Raw genomic sequence first — 13,803 nt, 5'->3', positions numbered from 1 at the left:
AGGTAGCGGAAAGATGTGAACTACTGCGTTGAAAGTCCAGTACCATTTTGCTCTCAGATCTTCGTCCGATTGTATGATCGGAGTTGGATCGGATAGATGTGACCAGATGTGACCTGGCCTTAATAAGGTGCATCCGATCCTACTTGAACCAGCATAAAACCGAAATCTGAATAAACAGTCACTGTATAGGGATGATACGATGCTGAGAAGGTATCGATACTTACTCAAATAATGAGTAGTAACCAAATCATCTCAATTCACGGAAATTTGTTTGTGACATCATTAATTTGTAAATGAAGAACTTCAGATCTTAATGCCATTGTTAGGAAAAATCCTCACCCTTCGTCTACTAGATTTTACCGAGTTGTTCGATTCCAATTTGCCAAAGAAACCGAGGAGCTCATTCTTCAATAAGAATCATATTTCAGCGATAAAAAAAAACAACTTTCAAATATGAAGATTGCGAAGTAAAAATTAACCATTCTTTACAATTAACCATGGTTGATGGTAAAGTATGTTGCGCCCTTGCCGAAGTCTCATCAAGTAGGTATAACACCTACTTGATGAGACTTTTTGTGTGCATTTGTAATGCAACACCAAAATAATGAACAATTTCGAACTGTGTTTAAGCAAGCCGGTGGATATGAATACTTTTCGCTTTGGCTTATCTCCCCTTCACCCATGGAACTTGTCAAGCAATATCCGTGCTATTATCTACCTTCAGTTCACAAAATTTTTCTGCATGGATCTAACGTAGTTGCTCATACACTCCTATCCATAGGCAAACTTTTTGAAGAAGCTGCAGAATCGTTCAACAAAAATATACAATAACTTAAACGTGATAATACTAGAAAAACTTCTCGTATTATTTCAAACACAGATCTTTTGCATTCAGATCCATTAATTTCTAGGTTAAGAAAATTACCAAATCCTAGCAAGTCAATATTATTAAAGGATGTGTTTCATCTGCTACCAGACGTTCAATAACATATCTTCAAAATTTTACCGTTAATTTTAAGTCGTTAGAAGTTCAATTAGTTATTGTTAAACCTTACATGTAAATGTTTGGTGCTATTTAATATTAAGTTTTACATAATCTTGAAAATTAAATTACTTAATTAATCTTAGCTGGTCTGTAAATGTAATTAAAAGCCATTTTTTTTTAAATTAATTACATACTTTTGTAGTAAGTATTTTCCACAATCAAAGGGCTTGAAAAGTGGTCCATGACTTATCTTTCGATTTTTCAAATTTCCTCCCAATTTTTATCTAAATAACTATAAATTTGTTTTCCAAAATACCAAGACATATTTAAAAATTTGATTTTTGAAAGAAAATCTTACAATTTAAATGCCACATTAATTCTAAAACTTCATGACCGTATTGCGTCTAAGGACCACTGTTCCATGTGACATCCATGTCAGCAAAGGAAGTGTCAAATTGCCACTTAACTTGCAGTTATAATTTTAGCCACCAGGGGGTGTCTGGACTTTTCAACTACCGATGGTGGAGCTGCGAAACGTCAAATTACTCGTCGAGTGACAGTCGAGACTTGTCAGACTTGTTTATTTATTGGAGTTCTGATTCGATCTGTTTCTATTTCTTTAAAAGCTTGCAAAAGTTGCTTAGAACAAAACAAATCACAATAACATGTAAACATCAATGTGACACCAATGTCAACAAAACTAGTGTGAAATTACTGCTTATCTTGTAGTTATAAAATTAGCCACCAGGGGCGTCTGGACTTTTCAACTCGCGAATATTCTAGACGTACGGGGACACTTTATGCAGTAAACTGAACACACCCCAATTTTTACGTTTGCCCAACTAACTTCATAGGGACTGTACTACGGTTTTATTTTTTGACGCTTTTTCAAAATTGAAGTCTACTTGTCAGGAAAGTGACAAAATGTGACCAAGATTTGAGCCTTTGCTTTGATTGCGAACTGTGAAATACCTTAACAACATGATGGAGGAAGTCGGTCTGAATGCGAACGAAAAGTTTGTATTGTCCAAACTCTGTTCAAATCACCGTTAGCCACCTGAGAAGTGATCACATTCCTAACACCAATTCATTGATCGCTTGGATATAATTGTGTCTAAGAACGTTTTTGGTTTATTTCAGGATTAGTAATAGTGGCATTGATCAAATGGAGGATGAGGGTCTGGATAGTGACGCTGATGCTCAGGATTCTGATGGCATGACGGTTGATGATGATAGTGATGATGGTGATGATGAAGATCTAGGTAATCATCTAATGAATTTATTAACGAAGAAGTATTTACCAGATAAAAGCAGAACTGTTAGCTTAGAACGTTATTAGCTAGAGAGAACGTTGTTTGAATATCGTTTGTTTTTCGCTCTAAATTTATAAAGCTGGTTAAAATGCAGTTTTTTGTACGGCCGCAAATCGCATACTCATTTCGGGGTGTCCAATTCAATATAGAAACATACTGCAAAATGTTCAATGCATGTTATATTGATGTTCAACGTAGGAATGGATATGGAAGAAGGTTCAAATCCACGACAAAAATGCGATGAAATGGGCGTCGAGCATCTAGCGACACTTGAGAGACTTCGACAAAATCAAAGGCAGGATTATTTAAAAGTAAGTTAACAAGCATACATTATTATTTTTATCTAATCAAATAATACCCGATATTTTGCAATCACTTTTATAAATACTGATAGATAATATGATTATCTTTATTATGCTTTGTCTCTGTTTTCGAGGGCGCAGTAACCGGATCGGTACAGGCAACGGACAGACTAATGAAAGAACTGAGAGACATCTATCGTTCCGAATCCTTCAAAAACAAAATGTACCAAATTGAGTTGATCAATGATTCGCTCTACGAATGGAACGTCAGACTAATGGCCGTCGATCCCGATAGTCCACTGTCCCACGATCTTCAGATGCTCAAAGAAAAAGAGGGAAAAGACTGCATTCTGCTGAATATGCTATTCAAAGACACTTACCCTTTTGAACCTCCATTTGTTCGAGTAGTTCATCCAATTATATCAGGTGGGCGCTGTTTTCATGCTTTCAAACCTTTGCATTTTTAAAATTCAACTCTTATTCATTCTGCTTTACCGCTCAGATTGGTTTAAAAAAATATTTTTAATCGACTGATTTGTCAACAGGAGGATATGTCCTGGTTGGTGGAGCTATTTGTATGGAACTCTTGACGAAGCAAGGTTGGTCCAGTGCTTACACCGTCGAGGCAGTTATAATGCAGATATCAGCAACATTGGTGAAAGGGAAGGCCAGGATACAGTTTGGCCCAACAAAAGTGTGCACCCAAGGCCAGTACAGCCTGGCCAGAGCACAGCAAAGTTTCAAAAGTCTGGTACAAATCCATGAAAAGAATGGTATGTATACAAGCAGGTTCTACACTTGTATTTTTAGCTTTTACAAAAGGTTTTAAGAGTTTCGGCAAACGAAACACCTGAGCGAACACGGTTTTCACACCGGAATGCCCTGTTTTTTATACTTTTACACATTTTTCACTTTGTTTCGTTTCTTAGGCCCGAATTCAAGAACGACACTCAACCATCACTCACACTAAAATCAGATTCAACTCATCCTAACCGTATTCAGAAACCATTTTCTTAAATGAGTGACTAAACTGTCCCTAACTTTGAAAAGACATGCGCGTTAAGTACCATAAGTGAGTGAGAAATTAGTGTGGCTTTTCGTCCCCTCATAGCGTACTCAAGATTTATTTTGGTGCATTTTGACCAATTAAAATCCGGCAGTTTCATGAAGTTGCAAGTTTTCATGGAGTGATTGGATGTATAAATGGCACCCACATTGAAATAGCAAGCCAAGGTGGATCAAATGCATGAACAATGAAGCTGTAGCTGGACCGAACTTAAGGATATTGTTATTTATTAGCCAGGTTCTGATCATGATAGCAGAATTTTTTATGGCAGTTCCATGGAGATAGTGCTTATGTCCAGAATAGACATATGTATACTTCAGAAACATCGAGAAACCCGAAAAGAGGAGCCGAGCAGCGATATAATAACATATATTTTAACAAGGAATGTTATTCAAGGCGCTTTTGGTGTATGGAAAGGTCGTTTTAAACGTTTAGAAAAGTGCTTGGAAGTATCATTACGATATACCACCAGAATTGTTGCTGCTACAGCGGTGGTTCTTAATATTGCCATTGACACCAGCCAGAAAATCGATGAAAGTATAACTATAGAGCAAACTGAAAGGTTTAATTGGGGGTATTAAACCCCCAATTCTTTCTAAATTTGTTTATTTATCTCTAGTCTTTTTGCTTTCACTCCCTCTTGTTTTAGAATTTCTTTGGCAATTGATATACGAACATTCTCCCATTCTGAAATTGTTTCTCAGAGCTCGACATGAAACTGCGCTTAGCACTCATGTTATACATAATTAATAAACATGTATTATAAACGTAATTTTTTCTTCAAACACCCATAACAAAACAAGTGATAATAAAAGCTGAACTGAGGTTATGGAAMCGGAATGAAGTTATTTACTTATGAGAACATAACCTACTAAAACTATTTTCTTTGAACCAGTTGTCACTCAAGTGAGTGACTCATTAGTGTCGTTTTTGAATACCGAAAGTTGGCTTTAGTTAAGGGCGTTTTACAGTCGGCAATTTTATTGCCCCCAACTTTCTTGCGGCTATTTCCTTGCAGCTATATTTTTAGTACTCCGCTTTACAGTGTGCAATGTTAAACTTCACATTTAGACGATTCCATCAAGCGTACCAACTATTCACTATACGTAAAAAAATCTAAAGTTTGTTTGTTTTGTTTTCGTTTGAGGTTACAATTATATTGCCAAGGAAATTATTGTGATTAACATAAATTGTAGTTTATTTCGATGAAAAACGAAAATAAACAAATATGCCAGTGCTGTTGATTTATATTACTGTGAACGAACAGTTGGCAGCATGAAAACAACCAGAAAAGTCACTAAAATTGCGGCTAGCTGTAAGAAATTTTAGGTTTGGAACTATAGCCGGCAAGTGCAATAAAAGTTGCCGGCAACTCAAAAACTGATAAAATGCGCAAGCGCAGAACGAAATATTGCGTGCAAGAAAGTTGCGGGCAATAAAAATTGCCGACTGTAAAACGGCCTTTAGGGACCACTCATCTCACCCTAACGTGAGTGGCAGATGAGTGAGAGTTGGATTTGAGATGAGTAGCGTATGAGTGGCTTTCTTGATTCGGGCCTTAATCTTAGTCTATTTTGCCTATGTGTTCAAGCAAAATGTGGTGGTACTTTGAAAATCGCTCAAAATGCTTATTAGGCCTCGACTAGGGAACTGAAAATCATAAGAATTTTAAGTTGAATTCAAAAAATTAAACCAAACTTTGAAAATAGATGAACAATTGAGAGCATCTAAACGGGTGAAGATCGTCGTGAAAATGGAACGGTTTATAAATCCCTGTTCGAATTTGATTATTAACTTTGGATGCATTCTTTAAGGAAAAGCACCTACTATAATCGAAAAAAGTTTCGTTTTTCAAAATTATTTACGCATTTTTATTTCGTTAATCGTTCCGAATTTCTGACGAATTTTTCAAAATAACGTTTGATTTTCATGGCAGGTCCGAATTCACCATTTATTTTCTCTGTTACCTGCGAAGTGAAAGAGTAAATTTTGCTTAAACTTTTTAAAGAAAAGTGTTCTATAAGGGCGAGTTTTTCAAAATCACGTTTTCGTGGTCGTTTTCGGAGGCCGGAATTCAGCATTAATTTCTTCTGTCGCTTGCACAGTGAAAAGGTTAATTTTGCCTGAAGTTTAAAAATGATGCATTTTTTAAGGAAAAGTCCTTTGAGAGGAAAAAGTTTCGATTGTCAGCCATCTTTAGGAACTTTTCAACAATTTTCCAAATTAGCGTTTGATTCTTCTGGTGAGAAGTGAAAAAGTAAATTTTGGATAAAGTTTTGAAAGAAAATTTTCGATTTTGAGTCATCAGGAAATTTTCAACAATTTTTCTAAATCACGTTTGGTTTTCGTGGTGGTTTTTGCAGGCCCTAATTGAGCATTCATTTCTTCTGTAATTCGAGCACTGAGAAAGTCAATTTTGGATGCATTTTTTAAAGAAAAGGATCTTAGCAAAGCATTATCAGGAAATTTTCCAGAATTTCCGAAGATGACGTTTGGTTTTTGTGATGGTTTTTGCTGGCCGTAATTTAGCATTAATTTCTTCTGTAATTCGCATAGTGGGAAAGTCAATTTTGGATGCATTTTTAAGGAAAAGTCCTATAAGGGAAAAGTTTCGATTCAGACATCGTCAGGAAAATGACGTTTAGTTTTTGTGATGGTTTTTGCAGGTCCGATTTAACCATTTATTTCGTCTGTTAGTTGCGAAGTAAAAATCTATTTTTAACGCATTTTTGTAAGCAAAAGTCTCTTCTATAAGTGTAAAATGTCTCGATTTTCAGTCATTATCAGGGAATGTTCACGAAGTTTTCAAAATCACGTTTGGTTTACGCGTTGGTTTTTGCATGCGAAAATTTAACATTTTAAATTTTGTATACATTTTTTAAGGAAAAGTCCTACAGGAGGAAAAAGTTTCGATTTTCAGTCATCAAGAAATTTTCAGTAAATTTTCAAAACCACGTTTGGTTTTCGTGGTACTTTTTGTAGGCGGAAAGATAGCATTTATTTCCTCTGTAACTTGCGAAGTGAGAAGATAAATGTTGGATGCATGTTTTGATGAAAAGTCCTATAAGAGGAAAAAGTTTCGATTTTCAGTCATCATCAGGACATTTTTCGCCGACATTTTCAATCTTAAAATTGGTTTAGGTTTAAGACGTTTTTGAAAACCGGAGTTTGACATTTATTTATTCAGGAAGAACCAAAGTGAGACAGTCGTTGTGACACAAATTTTGATTTTTAGTCATAATAATGCAATTTTTGAGAATTTTTCAACGTTACATGTGGGTTTCACGGATCTTTAAGCAGGTCGAATTTTGAGATTTATTTGCTCAAGAGCATGAAAAGCTGGGGACTTAAACATACACATTGTCTAAAATAAGTAATATAAGTAAACTTAGTAGGAAAATGGTCTGGTTTCCATAGTTCCTCTTCAGTTCGCCTTGTGGAATTGACAAAAAAATATGAAGCTGAAGCGAAGGAGCCTCGAGTTTCGGTGCAAACAGGAAAAAGCCGTTTTTATTAACAGTAACTTGACATATTTTTGTTTTTGCGTGAAAATACGCCTGTTCTTGAGTTACTTATTAGATTAAGTTAAATATCGAAGAAATGCAAGTAATTTCTAACTTTGGGACTTTTTCTGTCGATAAAGTTAAGCAAGTTGAACACTTTTTCTTATATGGGAGCCCAGAATCGATCTCTAGTAGCCCAAGAAATGCGATTTACTAGTAGGCAAACAGATGTGGTTTCTTTGATTTATTAGTCCAGCTATTTAGAAATTTCGCCCAATCAGGACATTATTCATTGTCTGTATGCGCATTCAAGGTGCCAGTGATCAAGCCAGGTCAAAGTATGTCCTGTTTTTAAGGTTGAAAAAATTAACATTTGATTATTCAACAAATAGCTTGATTCTTCATAACACATGACCGGAATCAATTTGTATTTACTTCAAAATGCCGATGTAATTTTCAGTTTTCCGACAGCAAAAATCACCGTTGTTCAAACTATATTTATTTTTTTTTTCAGGTTGGTTTACACCTCCCAAGGAAGACGGTTAAAAATCGATTTTGTGCCAATTAACCATTTTCTGTTAAATACATTTTGTCTGCACTATTAATTTTATTGGACTTTGTTAATCTTCGATTAGATGCCTGCAAGTTACAAACAAGCCGTTCATCATAAACCGTCAGCTGTTGTTTGAAGGTACGCATCTCGTCGACTGGTAGTGGCTGCGTTCCATCAAAATATCAGTCGATTGAGCTCAATAGACTTCCGAGCAAATTACTGGAGCCGCAACATCTACCTGCTAACATTCAAACTTCCGGGATTGTGAGCAAAAGTGTAAGATTGAGCTGAGGAATTTTTTACCTAAGCTACTAGTCTGATAACGTATAAAACACTGGCCGACGCTCGAACCGCGCTGTAGCACTCGACTTTTGTGATTTATTTTTTTGCAATGTTTAGTTTGTTTGTTGAAAGTAAATAGCTATCTGCAATGGAAACGGAGAACTAATCTTCGAAATTAAATACCTTTTCTAATGCAGTTTGATTTTAGTTATCTAGAACTATATTAATTTCTGACCACATTGGGTTTAAGAATCTTTGGGAATTGAAACCTTTGTTTCAAACTATGTGCTACTCGTTCGCAAATACGAAACACTTCACACACCGTGAAAGTGTTCAGTGCTATTTGAATTGAACTTTTTTTGCATGCGGAAATTCTCCTCTTTAACGAACGAACGGGAGCAGTTCCGATGTACAAAAGCCCCGATTTACTGCTTTAAACTTACTCTTTATATTGGGTATAGCCTGTTCTTGTCATTGAAAGTTTGTGCATCCACTAGTGTTTTAAACCCTCTGGGTAAAAATTGTATATTGATGTTTGCGCTCCGGCAAAAACATAAATTTACCTAAAATATTAACTGTTTGGTGACTTTTTTTCGATTCCCCGCTACCATCTACTTTAGTACCAGTATTGGAAATTTCACCTAATTTATTCCGATAGTTGTAACTATGTTTATGCGTATTTATGTAACATTGCAAGTTTATGTTGAATTCACTCGTTTTCATAAGCAAGACTATAATTTCCGATAGTGTCATAATGTTTATTGTGAATAATTGATAGTCAACTGATAGCTCTTAACAATTAGTTAAAGTCGTGTACCCCACAGAGTCAAGAGCGCCTTTTCTAGAACATGATTGCCTTATTACGCCTGATTGCCGTTCTTGGTTTGTGGGGCACGGTTTACTTGTAAACAATATAATATTCAGGCACTCACACGCACACAGACAAAGAAACATCTTTACCTGTTTTCGTTTATCATCTCAATGTAAAGTTTATCAAAAAACCAACTTTGGTTGCTTAAGATGCTTCCAGACCTAACAAGCCGAGCCTGAGCGGCGTCAAATTCCTTTGTAGTCCACACTTTAAAAGGTCTGTTTGGGCCCCTAAATTGATGAAGGTAAAATGTTATTGGATATAATAATAATAAGAATATTAAGTGGTTCGGAATATTGGGACAATAGTTTGAGCCCGATTTCCGACTGGAGAACATTGTGGGAAGAATATCTCTGAAGGTTTATTTCACTCGTAAAGAGTTATACTACAACTTACAATAAAGGAAAAGTTGATTAATAAACGGTAAATTGCTTAAACATTAACATTTTCATAAAAGTTGTTGATAAACCATTTCAGATTCGAGCGCGGTTCACATAAATTCCTCATTTTCAACTTAATGTTTAAACACTTTACCATTCAGTAATGAAGTTTTCCTTTATTGTACGTTGCAGCATAACTCTTTACGAGTAAAATATAGCCTCATAGAAGTCTCTCCTACGTCTGAAGAAAAGCTTCATAGAAGATAATTTAGAATCGGGCCAGAGCCCTTTTTACATAAAAAATGGAAATGAACAGAAAGTTATGAATATTTTAAGCTAAAAAGACAACAAACCCCTTCAAAAAAGGTATAGTGGGACTTTTTTTGAAGCAAAACTAAAGTATAAAAAAATAAACGCAAAAATTGGCGGTTTTTTCGCCTTTTAAGGAAATAAATGAACGGATTTAATTTTAATAAGGTATTTTTAATACTTGAAAAAAAAAAACGAAACTTTTCAGTAGCATCAACGGTTCAAAAGTTATGCGTAAAAATGGGTTTTTGGACTTTCTTTAATAATTTAAACAATGTTTGATTTTACCGCGGCTCAGGCTCGGCTAGTCAGTTCTGGACGCACCATAAGGGCTGGGAAGTCACAATTTTAAAATAATCTTTGGTTTACGGTTGTGAAACCAACCACTTTTTGTGGATCATTTATTGCATATTTCTCTACAGTTTCGTAACAGAAATTTTGGCGAAATTATTGGGGCATTTTGCGACCTTGCCAGTGCATCTGTAGGGGAAACTGCCCATGATTTATATTCGTTACTTTATTAAATCAGCCTCAAAAATGCGCATTCTTTATGTTGACATTTTAAGCGAAATGTTGTTTGTGTGACTTTTTCCTGGCTTTCCAATAGCCTAGTTTTAAAATGTGATTTCTTTAAATTTCAGTTTATATTTAATTAATACCGTGAACTTACAACAGTTTTTAAAAAGTTTTGGCATTAAATTGTTAGGGCAACCAGCTCCAGGTCCAAACCGTTTATTTTCAATAGAAACTTCGACATTTTTGTGTTGCGGATAGCACTTAAGGCAAACAAGCCACTAATTTAATTGACACCGGTCTTCAAAAGTTATTATTTGGTCGTACATATTTGATTTGTTATTTAATTAAGTACTCATAATATTAAAACTAGAGTTACTTGCTTATTTGTTACTGTGTACAATCTTTTTAAGCATAGTAGTTAATTCTTAATCTCATTTTTAGTTTATGTTAAACTTCCCTTTAATTTAACTTCAAATGCTGCAATTTCGTTTCACATGATCAACTAACTATTTTCGGAGTTGATTGCGTGTTGACTGTATTGTTTGATACGATGCAGTTTCTTAGCTGTTGGATTTCATTGTACATAAACAACTTTTTTTGTATTTCCTTGCTGTACTCGTTTTTCTCTTTACGCATTGTGAGTATTTCCTTTTAATTCATAAGGCAAATAAATTACTTTAATTTAATTGAGGTAAGTTTAATTGATTATCCTTGTTCCTTATCGAGACACTACGGTTATTAATATTAGGAGGCATGTTTTCTCTTCACTGAAGTGAAGGTAGACTTAGGCTGGATATTCTGGCCAGTGCGATTTCCTGATCTAATCCCAAGGAAGTTTTCCATTTGGCGCTGTGCAAGAAAACCGATTTATGTTATTAAATAGCAATTGTGAATGGTCAACAAGTTTACTTAGAAAAATGTATACGAAGGATTCAGTTCAACGGTATGAAGAACATGGTGTGCGTAGTGTTTGCAAATTATCGGATGATGTGTTTCTACCTTGTTTCTTTCGCACACCGGCGACCGAGCTGGGCGATGCCCAAGCGATGGCCAAGCGATGTGAGCGAGTCCGAGTGAGTGTGCATATAGAACGCGACTTTAGCGTTCTACGACCAATCGCTTTGATTTAGTATCTGAAAAAATCCTGAAAACTCCCAGAAATTTCCCAATAAAGTGAGGTTTTTCCCATTTAAAGCCGCAGATCGCAGACAACAAACTATTTTCTCTTCAATCGCACCGCTCCGCTCAGACTCCCATCGCCTCCCTCCACGTAGCATACAGTATGCACAGAGGAATCTAATACCGTACATTTATGTTTTCCGCGTTTATCGCGTACAGTCGCGTCGACCATCTCGGCCTCCGCTGTGCACGTACCCTTAAAGGCTATATATCACTGTAAAATCTGCAAAAATAAAGAAAAATAAAAACTTGGTGTGTTTTTACTCGGATTTCATTGGCGTGTTTCTGGAGATTTCAGTTTTGTGAAATGCCCTGAAGTCTCATGAAAGCGCTGCCCGCATCAACTGTTTTTAGCACACCTACAAGGTTCCGTGGAACATTGCCGTGGTACATTGCCGTGGAAGCATTTTTTGCGATAAAGATTTTGAAAATGAGTCTCCGAAACGGTAAAGGACAAACTCATTTATCTGCCTTTTCGAGGAAGGAATTCGTTTTCTTGTTTCAAATTTGCCTTAGCTGATCACATGCATTTGTTGGAAATTATCCAACATTTCAATTGATCAACGCTTCTTGAAAGAAAGAAATGCAATCATACACACAAGAACAAAAAATTCGTGATTTAATTTGAAATACATACTAACGAACAAACTGTTTTTGTAACTAAAAAACTGAAAGAAAGAAAGTGCTTTTAAATATCGCACTTAAATAATGTGTGTGAAATGATTTGCTATTGCCTGTTTTCCTATGCCGTACACTGTTGCCTTTTCGATGTTTACCCTCAGCAGTTGTAACTTTGTTTCCGAAATCGTAAATGCCCGGAAGGTTTATTCCATCAGCATAAAGTGAAAAAAGCCCAAATTTTTTTCGGAGTAAAATCTTTATTTAGTAGCTTTTTCTCCAAAGTTCCATCCAGAGTTTTCGCATGTTACTCGATTCAATCATAAATATTGTCGCAGATGTTTTCTAAGTGTCGCAAATATTGCCGCAGGATGGTGATTACATCATGCGACGCAGTATTCCCTCTCGCATTGCACTTTCAATTTGCTCCCATAATGCAATTCTTTCTTCGTAAAATCCTTGCCATATACTGAAATGCACTCCCGTATATGTAGAGCCAGTCACATTCAGGAACAAAGTGTCACCAATATGTAGATCTCCAGTAGGTAGCGGGTCCCAACTAATGTTCAGGATTTTATTTTCGGCCGGATTTGGTTCGCTAAAATTTAAAATATGATTGTTAAGAAACATGTTGTGTTATTTATTAATAAATTATTAATTGATGTTTTCCAAGCAATAAATTCAATTCTGGGTAAATTGCTCAATTGTTGCTAGCATTGGAACCACAAGATTACTTGCAATCTCAGAAACTAGAATTTTAGGACTTTTCTTGGTTGCTAGCTTCCAAACGAGAAGGAAGTCATTACTTCACTTCTATTGAATGTTTATTAAAATTAAATTTACCACTTATTTAAAATCGGTTTTTTTTTCGAATCGCGTGATTTCCATGAAATTCCTCTAGCGCCATACGCGTTATTGAGTAGTGGATTAGTATCGGTTGTTTCACGGTGTCGAAGTTTGAATTGTTTTTGTGGATGATAAAATGTTTTATACTGTTTACTTTTTGGTGTAAATTTCATTGATTAAAATAGCCAATTGCAGAATACCCGTATTTTCAGTCACTGATCGATTGATTCCTCTATTGAAATTGGGTAATAATAATTGTAATCCTGACTGTGTTTCAATTCCAAATCAAATGCATTCCTGGGTTTCAGTCATTTATTGTCTTTATCAATCAAAATACATTTCGGTGTATTTTTCCATCATTATCAGTTTTTATGTGTAGCAAAGTTTTAATTGTTTTTTGTGGATGATAAAATGTTTTATACTGTTTACTTTTTGGTGTAGATTTTATTGATTAAAATAGCCAATTGCAGAACACCCGTCTTTTTCTATCAAAATTGTTTCGAAGAAATTGTGCAAAAATAATGTGTGTTATAATGGTTGACTGATTCTTAACGTCACTTGCACACTTACCAGCTATAAAAGCGGATGCATTTATGCTGGAATGTTCATTTAAACATCCTGGAATGTTCTAATCAAATAACTAAATTGAAAAAAGAAAATTTGAAAAAATACGAAGAAGTTAAAATTGAATTTTTGCAATAGTTATATGTGAAAGGTATATTATTTTCTTTGAATGTCTTTCTATACATAAGTGTTTGACAGAGAATATTGTAAATTTGTAGACAAAAAGGGGCTGTTATTTTTAAAGTTTTTCAAGAACATTAACTATGAATTTTTGCTTCTCTAATAAGTATTTTTCGAAAAATTGAACTGTTTTTGGGCACATGACGTGGGCCAAATAATTTTTTTCTGCTCATCTATCTGGTTTTAGTTGCTGTTGCTACAGTTACAGTCGCCTTATCACTAAGACTGCATTTCAGCCAGGCGCAATTCAGCATCTTATTGTCTATTGTTTAGTTCATAAGATTGTTTTCCTTATCATGCAAACCCAAGATCACAAGCATTCTCATCCTGTACTCG

At 35.3% G+C, this 13,803-nt stretch overlaps 2 protein-coding genes across 4 annotated transcripts in view; one reads left to right on the top strand and one right to left on the bottom strand.

Annotated features, from left to right (window-relative positions):
* LOC109544204 (ubiquitin-conjugating enzyme E2 Q2) overlaps positions 1-10,766 on the top strand; it is a 23,057-nt gene extending 12,291 nt beyond the window's left edge. Inside the window, exons 3-7 of one of the 2 annotated variants that reach the window (XM_048670661.1) lie at positions 2,126-2,247; positions 2,497-2,609; positions 2,735-3,026; positions 3,146-3,373; positions 7,684-10,766. In XM_048670661.1, the coding sequence (XP_048526618.1) occupies positions 2,126-2,247; positions 2,497-2,609; positions 2,735-3,026; positions 3,146-3,373; positions 7,684-7,715 (787 nt within the window). In that variant the 3' untranslated portion in view covers positions 7,716-10,766. Of the gene's footprint in view, positions 1-2,125; positions 2,248-2,496; positions 2,610-2,734; positions 3,027-3,145; positions 3,374-3,529; positions 4,434-7,683 lie in introns of those variants that run through there. The other variant, XM_048670660.1, reaches the window with a different exon arrangement.
* Positions 10,767-12,117: 1,351 nt separating this feature from the next.
* Positions 12,118-13,803, bottom strand: part of LOC109544202 (juvenile hormone esterase) — a 26,570-nt gene continuing 24,884 nt past the window's right edge. For both annotated transcript variants that reach the window (XM_048670659.1, XM_048670658.1), the window contains exon 11: positions 12,118-12,475. In XM_048670659.1, the coding sequence (XP_048526616.1) occupies positions 12,256-12,475 (220 nt within the window). In that variant the 3' untranslated portion in view covers positions 12,118-12,255. The remainder of the gene's footprint in view (positions 12,476-13,803) is intronic.

This window comes from Dendroctonus ponderosae, unplaced genomic scaffold (assembly GCF_020466585.1).
Source record: "Dendroctonus ponderosae isolate FM_Combo_2020 unplaced genomic scaffold, Dpon_F_20191213v2 Dpon_F_20191213_1, whole genome shotgun sequence".
NCBI lineage: Eukaryota > Metazoa > Arthropoda > Insecta > Coleoptera > Curculionidae > Dendroctonus > Dendroctonus ponderosae.
Note: the sequence above shows the minus strand (reverse complement) of the source record. Positions and strands in the feature narration are given on the sequence as shown.